Source organism: Mustela lutreola, chromosome 1 (assembly GCF_030435805.1).
Source record: "Mustela lutreola isolate mMusLut2 chromosome 1, mMusLut2.pri, whole genome shotgun sequence".
Classification (NCBI taxonomy): domain Eukaryota; kingdom Metazoa; phylum Chordata; class Mammalia; order Carnivora; family Mustelidae; genus Mustela; species Mustela lutreola.
In genome coordinates, this window is record NC_081290.1 from 8,253,776 (window position 1) to 8,268,451 (window position 14,676).

Genomic DNA, 14,676 nt, shown 5'->3' on the forward strand with positions numbered 1-14,676 from the left:
CTCAGCTAAACGTCCAAGGTCCAAGATGCACCAAGCGTTAGGGCTGGGAAGAGCCTCTGTTATCACTGTTGCCATTTAACTGGTAACATCGCCAACAACCAGAGAGCACATCAGTTCCTAGGTCTAAAAGCACCTCCCAGTCTCCCAGCCTGGTGTTCTTTCCCGGTTATCTTATATCCTTGTTTCTTTTTGCCACTTCCTTTTTTTAAAGTGTCATTATACATTTAGATACCCGTAGCTGCTGTTCAGTTTAATAGATTCTACCAAGTGGAGGGATATGCAATCTGAGGTATATTATCTATGTGTGACTAGTCACACATAGATATGAGCATATGCACACACCCCAAAATGAGCATATGCACACACCCCAAAATGCCCACTTTTTTTTTTTTAATGTTTGTAGAATACCCCCACAAGCCAAAGAACCTTCTGGGCTACACCTAAGAATGCACGGAAATTGTCTGAGACCCATGGGCAAGCACATGAGAGAAGGGTCCTAAAAGATGTGTTGAACTGCTGGGGAAGCTTGCCCTACCAGCATGGTCGAGGTTGTGCACTGCAAATATCTGCTTTTCTTGCCTCATGCTGGGTTCTGCCTATGCTACCTGGGTACATCATAAGCATACAGTGATTTTGCAGTAAGTGCGTGGTAACTGTAATGTTATCAGGAAGCAGAATGACCGTACAAGGATAAGAAATAAAATAAGGTCAGGTTTTAAAATGAAATGTTTCCCTTACTCTTTTTGTGTTGAGAAATTCAAATAAATCATCGATACCTGACATTACTGATTGGACATGACAAATGAAATAAAGAAATGAGGTCACTTCCTAAAGAGTTTGGCACATAGACGTGACACACACATACACACAAGCGCCCATGGTCACATGGAGAGCCACACTTCTTCACGGGAAGCTCCATCCCTAGCAGGGACCGCGGGAATGACAGCCTGTGAGGACAGCAGTGTGTTCTCCCCACTATTTCTTATTTGCACTTCTGTCCCCACAATGTACTGCAGTACAAGTGTCCTTGGAGTTTCTTTTCTTTTTTTAAGCACCAGGCTCAGGCAGTATGCTTGGGTGCCTGGGTGTTTGGTTTCATTCAATACCATGCTTGGACTTGGGTAAACCATTGGCTGATGACCAGATTCTAAGAAAAAATGTAAAATTTGGAATTACTTTAAAAAGGGCATCATCTATTATTCTTTTCAGTTTGTCTATAAAGACACAGGTATAGTTGATACAGTTGTTGACATGGCCTTGCTTTTTTTGGCCAGATGATCAATCCAATATAGATAGTATTTCTAATATGAAAAAAATCTCCATTTACTTGACTAAATTCATATCTTATGGGACATCTAAGATTCCTAGATTATACTGAAAACCTGAATGCCTATAAGCATTTGATGAAGATATTGGAAGGAAAATTGGATTACGGGGAAACTATCTTTGCAGGGGCTCAGTAGAGATAAGGCATGGAGTTAGAATTGTTTGTTACTACTCATTTGATGCCTTATCTCCATCAATGGCCACAGAAATGTTAATCTAGTTCCTCTTCCTCATCCCCTTTAAAACACAAGTAAAGAATGTTGTCTTGAATTAACCAGGCAACTCTCTAGATTTGAAATATTGTTAGGATTAGCAAACACACCCCAAGATGCCTTCTGGTTTTAAGAGTGAATGGCTGAAGATACAGCACAGAGGGCAAAGGACAGAGACACACTTCAAAAAAATCAAAATAATGCCTGGTACAGAAGGCCAGCTGAGTTCTTTCACTAAAAACCTGCATTATAAGGACTTTAATCTTAAAACTAAATATTAATGGTGTAATTATATTTTTCTCCCAGAAGTAAGAGGAGAAAAGAAAAGAAGAAATAAAGAAAGGAAGAAAAGAAGGGAAGAAGGAAGAGGGAGGAAGGAAAGGTAGAAATAAGTGATGATTACACTCCTGTCCCTCAGAGGAAAGAGGTGCAGTGATTAATAATGTAGTTAAAGCCTGCATCAAATACAAAGGTTCTCTTTCCACTATCAAAATCTGCAAAGTAGAATTTTTCATTTGCTTCACTTCTAAAAAGAGATAGAGTTTATTACCTTCAAAGTCCACATCTCCCACCAATTTTGTCTTTCCCGTCACTGGGTCATGGACGTAGTTGATACCCACATCGATTACAGCAACACCTTCTTTAACCATATCTGATGTAATCAACTTTGGAATACCTGAAGGCAAAACAGAGTTGGAAAATACTTCACCTTCATCCTTGAGCATAGCAAAGGTTTATATATCTAATGTTTCATTGTCATGGGTTTAAAAGATGTACAGAATACACTGTTTCTAGGAAGAAATGTGATCATTTGATCATTTCTTGATCAAGCAGAAGAAGAAAGGCACATGGTGGCTTCTGTGCATGAAATCCTGCCTGGATTGACCCTTTCACCTCTGAGATTGCTACCAGACTTCTCCAGATGGGCACCCAGTGGAGTAGCATCCTTTCGTATTTCATGCACTGTAAATAACATGGGGGCCTTTTGGACATGAAGCAGCCTCCTGTCCAGGTTGGGTGGAGTGAAAACTCTTTGGAAATTGGAGGTAGAGAAAAGGAAGGGTGGAGTGGGAGGGGGAAGGTGAATAAAAAGAAAACAATGAGATGATAATAATTTGAATTCTCAGGGTTGTAGTAAATAGTCAAGTACTGCACACGTCATGGTATCACATCAACTCTAAACACAATGTTACCTTGGAATTTCTTTTCATTTTTTCTTGGTTTCTTTGATTCATTATGTTTGTATATGACTTGGAAAGGTATATGATATACTCAGCTCTACTCACTATTTCTCCACTGCAGTGAAAGATAACTTACATCTTACGTTGCCGTTCATTTTCTAGAATGATTTTCTTAACTTTATTTCAAGTCTGACAGTGCCAGCTAACAGGGGTTAATGTTCCAATTATTTTTGTTAATTACTAAGATACCATCCCCAAACTTAGTGTCTTAAAACAACACTTCATTATTACATTTCACGGTTTTGTGGGTTGACTGAGCTCAGGAGTTGGGTCTTCCTTGGGGGTCTTTCACAGAGCTGGAATCTGACGGTGGCTAAGGCTGGAGCTATCCCAAGATGTGACTGGGCTGATTGTGCAAGATGGCTGACTCACAGGGCTGCACTTGCTGTTCGTGCTTGGTGGAGCTCAGTGGGGGCTATCAGCTGGAGCACACAGACGTGGCCTCTCCTGTGGCTTGGGCTTCCCGGCAGCTGGCTTCCAAGAATGAGTGTTCCAAGAAACGGGGACCAGAAGTTGCCACTAGCTCAAGGATGGAAACTGGGAGCTGGCACAGTATCACTTCTGTCATATTCTATCAGCTAGCCAGTGACAGAATCCACTTGGATTTCAAGGACAGAGAGTCCACTTTTTAGTGAGAGGAAAATCAAAGATTTTGCGGCCATCTTTATAACCATCGTGTCTAGGAGGTGATTTACTCATTTTCACATTCTACATCCCTTGGAAGAAAAAGACACATGCTGTGTTGTCAGAGGCTTTCTGCTACATTTAAACTATTAATTTAAACATTCCATGGGGTGCCTAGGTGGCTCAGTCATGAAGTAGCTGCCCTCAGATCAGGTCATGATCCCAGGGTCCTAGGACTGAGACCCGCATTGGGCTCCCTGCTCAGCGGAAAGCCTGCTTCTTGCTCTCACACTCCCTTGATTGTGTTCCCTCTCTCAGTATCTCTCTGTCTCTGTCAAATAAACACAATCTTAAAAAAGTTAATAAACATTTCAGATGGCTTAAATGTCACTTTGTCGACATATGATTTTTAATACAAATAAGAATTTAAAGGCTGGGATGCCTGGATGGCTCAGTGGATTAAGTGTCTGCCTTCAGCTCAGGTCATAATCCCAGGAGAGTCCCACATTGGCTCTTTGATCAGTGGGAGTCTGCTTTTCCCTCTGCCTGCTGCTCCCCCTGCCTGTGCTTGCTTGAGCGCTCTCTCTCTCTCTCTCTCTGGCAAATAAATAAATAAATAATAAAATCTTTAAAAAAAAATTAAAAGCCATAAGGAAATGATCGGAGCTAAAATAGATGTAGCTATCTGATAGGTTCCTTAACCACGTAATAATATAACCAATGAGGCACTGATGTTTGAAATATGTTATTTCTCTTGCTTTCTTATCCTAGCCCATAGAACTTCTTCCTTTTTATCAGGTCTAGCATAGATACTAAGCACTGTTCTAAAGATAGTCATAAATCCTATTTCTTCTTGGAATCCAATAGAAAAAGAAAACATAGCCTTTTGGCTCCCTGAGCAGTGCCACAGCGGTCAACAAGAACAAGCACCTTATGAAAGGTGGCAAAAGGGAGCCAAGAAGAAAGCAGTTGATCCATTTTTGAAGAAAGACTGGTATGATGTGAAAGCACCAGCTATGACCAATGCAAGAAATTTTGGAAAAACATTAGTTACAAGAACACAAAGAACCAAAATAGGATCTGATGGCCTCAAGGGCCGTGTATTTAAAGTGAGCCTTGTTGATCTGTAGAATGATGAAATTGTACTTAGAAAATTCAAGCTAATTACTGAGGATGTTCAGGGCAAAAACTGTTTTACTAATATCCATGGAATGGATCTTATCCACAACAGAATGTGCTTCATGGTCAATAACCAGCAGACCATGACTGAAGCTCATGTTGATGTCAAGACTACTTTGTCTATTTTGTGTTGGTTTTACTGAAAAATACAACAATCAGATTTTGCTCAGCACCGACAGGCACACCAAATTCAGAAAAAGATGATGGAAATCATGACCTGAGAGGTGCAGAAAACAACTTGAAAGAAGTGGCCAAGAAATTGATTCCAGATAGCCTCAGGAAAGACACAGAATGGCCTTGTCAATCTATTTATTCACTGCATGATGTTTTTCTTTGTTAGAAAAGTAAAAACGTTGAAGAAGGCCAAGTTTGAGTTGGGAAAGCTCATGGAGCTTCACAATGAAAGTAGTTGTTCTGGAGAAGCCACTGGGGATTAGACCAGTGCTAAAGTTGAATGAGCTGATGGATGTGAGCCACCAGTCCAAGAATCAGTTTAAAATTCAGACTTTTAGTGCTCACAAAGAAAATAAATAAATAAATAAATAAATAAAAATACCTTATTGAGGTATTTAATTTCTAATCATTCTTTTTATATAATCTAAGCTTGGTGAATCATGTTCTGAACTGCGGGTGGTGTGAACTTTTCTGAACTGTTGTATGGATTTTATCCATTGTTCTTAGTTACTGCAGAGCTCCAAAAGGGTAGTGATCTATTTTAAGCTGTAGTGATCTGAATGGAAGTTGTACAGATGGTTAATGAAAGTAAATATTCTCTTTAAAAAGGAAAAAAGGACATATATATTGATATATGATATAGCTGCAGGAAATATTTTAAAGATGAAAACGTTGATGAAATAGGTATTAAAATCCAGCTACTATGCTTTTGAGAAAGATTCAAATTTCCCTCCCAGCTGTAGTTGTTCATTATGTTTTCTTAGAGAATATCAGACTCACAATAATCAAATGAACAATTTTCAAAATAGAAAGAAATGCATGCTTGACTTTAGTTTTCAGGAAAATTACAAAATGGAAAACCTTAAATACATGATTAATTTTTTCTGAGGATGACATCAGATATGTCCATTTTAGAAAAATCTAGAAAAAAATCTTAAGTTTAGGATGAAAATAAAAATCACATAATCATGACATTCAAAGATAGTAAGTATATTTTTATTGTTTTTCTAGGATATATAAATATTTATGTTATATATAAAATATGATACCTATAACTTTGCCAATATTGTGTTTATGTATCCTACCATTCTGTCATTAAAATTAAATTGTGAGCATCTCCCCATTTTATCAATTATTTGAAACTTAAAACCCACATGAAATAATTTCTTATATAGATTAACATAATAAGTTATACAGTTCTGAAATCTTTCTAATATTTTGCTATTATAATTAAATGCAGTGATGATCATTTCTGTTCAGAAAACTCTGGATGATTTCTATTTATTTATTAATTAATTTATTTTTAACTTTTAACTTTTTTTGTGTGTGTGATTTTATTTTATTTTTTCCAGTGTTCCAAGATTCTGGATGATTTCTTAATTGCAGCATCAAATTTTTTCACTAAACCCTTATTAACATGATGGAGAAACATGGTTGGATGAAAGCTCTCATTGGTATGTCAGGGATAGTTAAATAGTGTTTTCTAAAACTGTTGATCAATGCATCTGTAAGAAGTTCTATAGAGGTTTTCTATGAAAAGTATTTGTTGGTGCCATTTTAAAAATTTTTTATAAAGAACTTGGAAGAACACACTGGCACCATGATGATGATTTCTTCTTTGTTCTCCTTCAGGTCTATTTTCTGCCTTTCTCTGCTCTACTCTATTCTGGGGCTAATCTTACAGAGGTCTTGCATTCTTCTGATATCTCTTGGAACCCTGTGACAGCCATGAGAATAAACTCAAGATAGCCTACTGGACGATACAAATCCTGTGGAGGAAAGCTGAGTCATTTCAGCTGAGGCCATTGTAGACTAGACTCTAGCTAACCAGCTGAAGGCAGATGCTAGAGAAAGCTCAGTCAAACTCAGAAGAAACAAGCCAAGGTCACCATAACTGACCAGCTGAACACAAAATAATGAGAAATTAAAAAAAAAAAAAAAAAAGGTGGCTGTTTAAAGTGATTGAGATGTTTTGGTTTTTGAACACAGCAGTAGCTGCACAGCCTATATGTGTAAATGAACAAAATCAGAGCAGTTAATACGTAGCCCACTTTGGGATGGCGACTGTAAGTAACAAGAGAATTTAAAGAGGAGATAAATGTATAATTCTGACCAGGTGTTGCACTTGATTAAAAATTCATGAAAGGGGCACCTGAGGGGCTCAGTGGTTAAAGCCTCTGCCTTTGGCTCAGGTCATGATCCCAGGGTCCTGGGATCAAGCCTCACATCGGGTTCTCTGCTCAGCAGGGAGCCTGCTTCCCCCACCACACCTCTGCCTGCCTCTCTGCCTACTTGTGATCTCTGTATGTCAAATAAATAAATAAAATCTTTAAAAATAAATACATAAATAAAAATTCATGAAAAACCAGGGATGCCCAGGTAGCTCAGTCAGTGGGGCATCCTACTTTTGATTTTGGCTCAGGTCATGATCTCAGGGTTGTTGGATGAAGCCCTGTGTCAGGTGTTGGGCTGGACATAGAGTCTACTTGAGATTCTCTCCCTCCCTCTCCTTCTGTCTCTCCCCTCTTCCTTCTCTAAAAGAAAAATCAATCAGTCAATTAATCAATTAGGCTATTCTAAGGCAAACAGAGTCCAGATACAAGGGTATAATGTTTTCCACTATGTTTTCAGCGGAGTCTCTCTGGAAGCACTGGTTGAATTCTAGAGGCTACTCTAGAGAAGAATGATTAGAATGGATCCAGAACTCATGTCATGTGGAGCAAGTGCTATCGAACTAGTTGGTTTAACTGTTTACTACCAGTCTGCAACAGGGTAAACAAGCTCATGCCATGATGTAAAACAATTCTCTCACTAAACACACTGTTTAATTCAGCGAGCTTTCTTTTTTCATAGCAAGGCTCTCTCAGTGAAGGAAGCAGGATGCTGATGTATATTCCAGCTCAGGAGCCTTTTCTCCTTGTGGACCTGTGGTTCCTAGAGGGTAAGAAAGAGTCATGGACCAGTATACTGGTCCACACACTGAATACCTCTGCAATAGAAGAATGGTTGAACAATCTAAGGCTGCTTATCTCAGGAAAAACAAACCAAAGAAACCAAACAACTGAAAACAAAAACAAAACCCAATAATTGTGGTAGTGTCATCAATCGGTTAAACTGAATAGGGTAGATTTACTCTAAATGTTTTCAGAAGTAAGAATGAAAGAAGGAGGGAACACAGGGAATAGCCTTCAGCTCATTACAGAGAATATTTTAAGAATAAGAAAATGTTCCACATAAAGATGTGTAGATATATAAAATGGAATACTATGCAGCCATCAAAAAGAGAAATCTTGCCATTTGCAATGGTGTGGATGGAACTAGAGGGTATTATGCTGAGCGAAATAAGCCAGTCAGAGAAAGACAATTATTATACGATCTCTCTGATATGAGGAATTTGAGAGGCAGGGCACGGGTTCATGGTGGGAAGGGAAGGAAAAAATGAAACAAGATGGGACCTGGGAAGGAGACAAACCATAAGAGACTCTTAATCTCAGGAAACAAATGGAGGGTTGCTGGGGGGTTGGGGGAGGGATAGAGTGGCTCGTTATGGACACTGGGGAGGGTATGTGCTATGGTGAGTGCTGTGAAGTGTGTAAGACTGATGATTCACAGACCTGTACCCCTGAAGTAAATAATACATTATGTTAATTTAAAAAATAAATAAATCATACAAACCTAAAGAAAGGAAAAGAAAGAAAGAAAGAAAGAAAGAAAGAAAGAAAGATGCTTTACAATGAGAAACTGTATAATGCCCTTATTCCTCACTAGAAATATTCACAATCAGTTAAAGAAGGAATTGATCTGGGAAGGTTAGTAATGCCTTCCATTTCTATGATTCAAACATTGTCTGTTGTATAGTCAAATTAAATGTCCCTTTCTTTCTCTCTCAACTAATTCATTTCTGATCTTTGCAGAATCAAGGATCTGATTCTCATCCTATCATTCTATTAAAGAAAAGAAAAAAATAATATAAACCATATTTAGTGCTCAAATTATAACAAATGTACATATAAAATCTGTCTCAGATATTATAAATACTCCTAGGCATCTATCTACATTGTTGTCTTGTAGAGGCAAATGATTGGAAGTATAAAGTTGTTCATTAATTATATATTTAAATACACTGAAAAGAAATTTCTTAGACAAGATGTACTTAGTTCCCCAAGTATACAAATGTGATATATTTAAATTCTTATATCTGATGACAGTGAAATAGAATTAAAAGCTATTTAAATATTTGCTAAATATTTAAACACCAACAGGTTTTAAATGCTATTAGGATGTGGAGTCAGAGGTTTTTTTTTTAAGTTGAAAATGAATAGTGATTTCAAATAACTATTTCCTATGAGATTTATTTATCTATGTATTTATTTATTTATTTTGCTGATAATTCCATGGAAACCTATCCTTAATTCTTATATAATTTGAAGGCTCAAGCATTGTATGTGAGAACCGAAACCATCCACACCCACATAGCTTACTGTATACATTAATATGACTTTACTATTCCACTGTCTTCATCAACATGACTATTATTCCAGGAAGCTCTTGCTCAGAAAATCAAAGTTGTAATTAATTTCACTGTCCTGGGAAGTTATTAAGAAACTCATTTTAATTAATATCTAATTATTTAGCTTTTGAGTAGATAGTATCACATGACTATTTGTTCTCCAAGACCCTTGAAAAATCCTTGCTTCAAAATCCTTTACCTTGTTTTACCCACCAATCCTAAACTTTTGTATTATGTTCCTTACCCAATCCTATGCAAGCCTACACATTGAAAGACTTGCCTTAAAACTAATTCCAACATCTAAAGATCCCAACTTTACTTCCATACTCCAAGACACTACTAAGGTAAACTGGCTCCCAGGGAGTTGTTGGGGGGGGCGAATCCCTGATTTGTGGAATTTGATCATTTCTGTGGTATAAAAACTCTTCTATGGCATAAATACCCCTACCATAGGACCTCAAGATGGCAAGCGACATCAACTGAACATGGAATTAGAAAGAGATGCTCAGAATTAACCTTCACAGGTTTGATGATTGTAGGAAGGTCCAGGACACCACTCTTCCTAATAGACCGCCAAGACAGTATCTTCCCACAACTCTGTAACCATAAGCTTAGATAGTTTTATCAATGGATTGTTTGGGTATTTAGGGAGAGCCAAAATTCAACAATAGTGGAGATCCACGAAGATCTCATCAGTAACCACTCTTGGCCATGATTCAAGATCTCAACTCAGAAACTATGGGTACTTCTGTGGCCTCTTGAGCCTCTTGCTGGGATAGGGAACTACTGGTCTCCCTGGAATGATGAGGTAAGTCTTTTACTGAGTCTGAACTTTGGTTTCTTTTATTAAAGCTCCCCAAATGCTGAACTTATTTTGTCTCCAAGAGTAAGGAACCCTTTTTAAGAATCCTTTGATTACTTAATCAGTTAAAAATATTTTATCCTTAGTAGAGATCAGTCTCACTACTTAAAATGAAATTTGCCTATGTCCCTGTCATTTTTGTTTTTTGTTGTATCTCTACATGGGAGAAGTTCACAGGGAGGAGATGTGAGTAACCTGGATAAATCCATTCTTCAAATCAGCTCTAAGAACTGAGAAATTCAGAGAGTGTCTTCTGAACTTTGGGTAATCCTGTGGAAGATCTGTGCCTCAGGTCACTAAGTTAAATTTCATGAGGACATTCTTCATAAAACAAGAACCTTGTTTTGTTCGTGCAATTTCCCCAAACCTTTGTGTTGGGGGAGAACCGCAAATTGGTCAGGTTTGCAACTGGAGAGGGGCCAGCCATTAGATGTGGGGGAGTGAGGTACAAGGTGTACAAATAGCACTTTCAACTGACCAGCCCCAGACTCTCCTGGATTTGCCTCACTCTAAAACCAACACCATTCTCCCCTCTGATACAGACTCCTGCTTCTGACATGCATTTATACTATATCCCAAATCCTTACTACCTCTTTCTAGATGGCATCATTTCACCAAGGATAAATGAAAACTATAACAGCCATTCTAAAGAAATTTTGAGGTGAACAAAAGTGTTCGTTGGAGAGGTTTTTTAGGACCTAAAGGAATAAAATTCCATCCATCCAGTGGTCTGCATTTTTTAATGTTTTTGCAGACGTACTCAAAGGTATTCAGATTCTGTAACTGTTCCCTTAAAAGATGTTTTGGCCATGGCAAACAAAAGATAAAAACCTAAAAAAGGTCTGTCTTCTAGATTCCTCCAAATTTCAACACAACCCTAACAAGCTTCATCCTATTATTCCTCTTCCCTCAGCTATTTCCGCCATTTCCTTCCGAGTTGTTCTTTTAGCTCCTGGCTGGCCAGAACCCCGCAAAGTTAAATCCCCCACAGTACACGGAAAACTGCTTTGGTTTTAAGAGCTAGTCTTGTTCTGAGCTGAAAGCCAGTGTTAAAGATTTTCCGATACCTGGAAAAGTTTTGTTTTCCAAAATAAGCTAAAAGTTAGACTTAAACTAATAGAGAATTGACTGTTTCTTAGGACATTCATCCTCCTAGTTAAAAATCCCAGTGGGTGAGGATAGAGATTCATTCAGAATTTTAGAGCCAGAAATAGAATGTCCGTTTCCTTTCCATATAGCAGCAAGCTCAAATTCGATTTTGTCTTTGTGCCTCCCAAGGCAATATATTTTGCTTTTAGATCTCTATTTTGTTTTCTTTCCTGTCCCTTTAGTTCATAATAATCAATACTTATTTGCGTTCTTCTTAAGATATCAACACTATAACTACCTGGGTCATTACGCCCAGAGTTTACCAAGGCACTTCGCACTTTTCCCAAGCCCTCAGTTAGGGCCTATAGAATCCCAGGAATTCTACGCTTTCATTCAGATGACGATTCAGGGCAGAACACCCATTTCAGAAGATAGGAATCAGAAGCTGAATTTGAAGTTTCTAACAGTTCAAAGTGCTTTTATGTTATGCTGGTCCAGCAGCAGATATCTTCCTGAAGTACATACGACAGAAGAAACATTACAAGTTTAATAAACTAGCTATTAGATTTTACAGAAGTATTTGCTGTTGCAAACTCCTACCTTAATATTTAATAGTTTTCAAAACTCTTATCAGTTGTCCAAGTTCCTGATAAAACACTTCAATTCTATATTCTGGGATATTCAGTAACATATGAAATTTAATTGCCATATACTTATGATATCATCATTAAAAAATTCCAGCTTACAAATATAATTATATACTAAAGCCCAAGGCAGGTTTACAGAGGAAGGCTTGTGTGCTTTTTCCCCAAGCCAATTAATCCATCTATGAATTCATTTCTGAGAGAAAAAAAGACATATTATTAAAACATTTTCAGAAATAATTGGGATAATTATTTTAGGGTAAACTTTTCTCATCAGAAAATTTAATAAGAGGATTTCTGACATGTCTAAGATTTCTCTCTTGTGGGTGGAAATCTCTGATTGGTAAGTAGGCTAACCCTTGAGCCAGCTACACTGAATCACGCTACTTCAAAAGCTATGAATTTCTTACTAGGTGACTCCAAATCTGTTATTGTGTGAATCTTTATATGACATATGTGAAATAAATCACCAGTGTTTTCTTTGTAAAATATAATGAATAAACGTAAGACCTTAAAAACAATGCCACCATGGGGTGCCTGGGTGCCTCACTCAGTTAAGCATCAGACTTTGGTTCAGGTCATGATCTCAGGGTCCTGCATAGGTCTCGTTGCTCAGTGGGGCATCTGCTTGTGCCTCTGCTCCCCTCCTTGTATTCTGTCTGTCTGTCTGTCTCTCTCTCTCTCTCTAATAAATAAATAAAATTAAAAAACAAACAAACAAAAACAAAAACAATGCCAACACCTAAAGCACACACAGAGCACAGTAAGTACAGCCTAGGTGCTAAGTTTACCCTGATATGAAAGTGTAACCATTACCCCTTGAGCAAATATGAGGCTATATCCTTACTCCTCTTAGTGAGAACTCCAACTGAGTATTTTCAGATGCCTATTTGACGATCTCAGAATTGAGTTCACATGAATCAAAAAAAAAAAAAAAATCCTTCCCCTATGAATCCTCCTATCACAGTCATCTTTAAGTCTTTATGAAATGGTTCAGTCAAGACATCCTGATAAAACGAAGCACCATATTTACACATCAATTTAATTAGTAGAGTTCAAAGGGCTGTACAAACATTATCTAATTAAACTTCACAACAATTCAGTGAAGCAAGAGAAGGTTTACCCATTATCCTCATTCACAGAAGAGAGATTCTGAGGTGCTGAGAGGCTAAATGATTTCTTAGTTTCACAATGATGAGTCAGAGGGGAGGCTGGGAACAAAACCAGAATTCTTGTTCAGATATAAAAGTAACACCATGGAAATGCTTATTCAGGTGGATTACTCTTTCAGCTGGAAGTTGTCCTACTACATAAATAACAAGAGTAATTGCAGTGGTATTTGTTTGAATGTATATGTTTCTTTCTAGATTAGAAAAACTTTCTTCAGCATTATTTGTTTTGGAGACAGTCCTGTGATGGCTAAGTGTATCCCAGCTAAGCAGAACCTATACTTCAGTGTCTTCCCCAAAAGTCCCCCTGTTATTTCTAGGAATCCTCAAGAAGCATTTATAAACTAATGAGTCAGTGGCAATGACTACAGAGCATATCTTCTTTTTCTCGGGCTTCTTTGGTTCCTATCAGGTATTTGTTTGGCGACTCTGTGTATCATTAGAAAATATTGTCCATACCAAGGAGGATCTCTGGATGCCTCCAATACTTCTAATCTTTGGGGTGTCAGAAGGGTGCCAGGCTTCTTACAGAGGAGGAGGGCCAGCTAAGGGCCAGCGGGGTCCTGCTCTGTGCCGTATTTCATCATTTAGGAGTATGGAATCCCCTTGTTCTCAGAAGTTCACAGGCTCACTATCAACTTCTGACTTGAATCTTTCCTCTGCAAATTCCAGGGACCTTGCGGGGGCTGGATGCATGCTTCTCTTTTCTTCCTCTCATCAACCAACCTTGTTCCCTTCAAATAGACTTTGGTGGATCTTAGGCATCAGTAGAGGTTGGAGGTCAGTGGGGTCATAGGCAAGGGTCTGTATTACTAACCACTATGCTAAATACAGAGTATTAAAGTTAAGTGGAATGGGCTTCAAACATTTTTTAACCCTTTCTTTAAAGGAAAAATATTTGGGGTACCTGGGTGGCTCAGTTGGTTGGGCATCTGCCTTTGGCTCAGGTCATGATCCCAGGGTCCTGGGACTGAGTCCTGCATCGGGCTCCCTGTTCTATGGGACTGCTTCTGTGCCTCTCTCTCTGTCTCTCATGAGTAAATAAATAAAATCTTAAAAAAAAAAAAAAAAAAAAGGAGAAATGTTTACCAAGCTCAATATGTAACATGATCAAAGCAAGGAGAGATGTACTAGCTGCAAAGCGAAGATGGGGTTGGGTGGTGGGTGCTCTACTGCCAGCCAACAGTGCCTTAGGTTCCCCAAAGTCAAATTTGAAAACAAGTGAGCCCCAATTTCTCTGCTTTAAGGATGCAGCTCCTAAAGGTCAGATAGTCTAGATAATGCATACAAATGAGACCTAGTAATCAGGAAACACAAACCATTTTTTGATAACCCCTATAACTCCCTTTGTCTATAGTCCTAGACCTTCCCTTCACCCACCTCCTTGTGTGCTGATCTCAGACTATTGGTAACCAATATTGTGGCTGGACTGGCCCTTGTGGTTTTTATGATGACTGTAAAACAGCATTAGCAATAAACCACCAGGGAACTCTGAGAAAAAAAAAAAAAAGCTTATTTATATGACTGGGATATTATTTATAAACCAAGGAGCACCCAGTGAGGTCACTGGTAGGGAGTGAGTGCATGGGCCTGAGTGCATGGGATTCTGCTTTTATTGCAGTTCAGGGTGGGAATTTAAGGTACGA

At 38.2% G+C, this 14,676-nt stretch overlaps 1 protein-coding gene and 1 pseudogene across 6 annotated transcripts in view; one reads left to right on the forward strand and one right to left on the reverse strand.

Annotated features, from left to right (window-relative positions):
* MTHFD2L (methylenetetrahydrofolate dehydrogenase (NADP+ dependent) 2 like) overlaps window positions 1-14,676 on the reverse strand; it is a 129,785-nt gene that overhangs the window by 26,373 nt on the left and 88,736 nt on the right. For 3 of the 6 annotated variants that reach the window (XM_059159110.1, XM_059159118.1, XM_059159127.1), the window contains 2 exons: window positions 2,089-2,214; window positions 714-1,147 (listed from right to left, as the gene is read on the reverse strand). The exons of 1 other annotated variant lie outside the window; for it this stretch is intronic. In XM_059159110.1, the coding sequence (XP_059015093.1) occupies window positions 882-1,147; window positions 2,089-2,214 (392 nt within the window). In that variant the 3' untranslated portion in view covers window positions 714-881. Of the gene's footprint in view, window positions 1-713; window positions 1,148-2,088; window positions 2,215-11,515; window positions 11,730-14,676 lie in introns of those variants that run through there. 2 more of the 6 variants (XR_009350505.1, XM_059159135.1) reach the window with 2 other exon arrangements.
* LOC131818585 (small ribosomal subunit protein eS1-like) lies at window positions 3,139-5,079 on the forward strand (annotated as a pseudogene).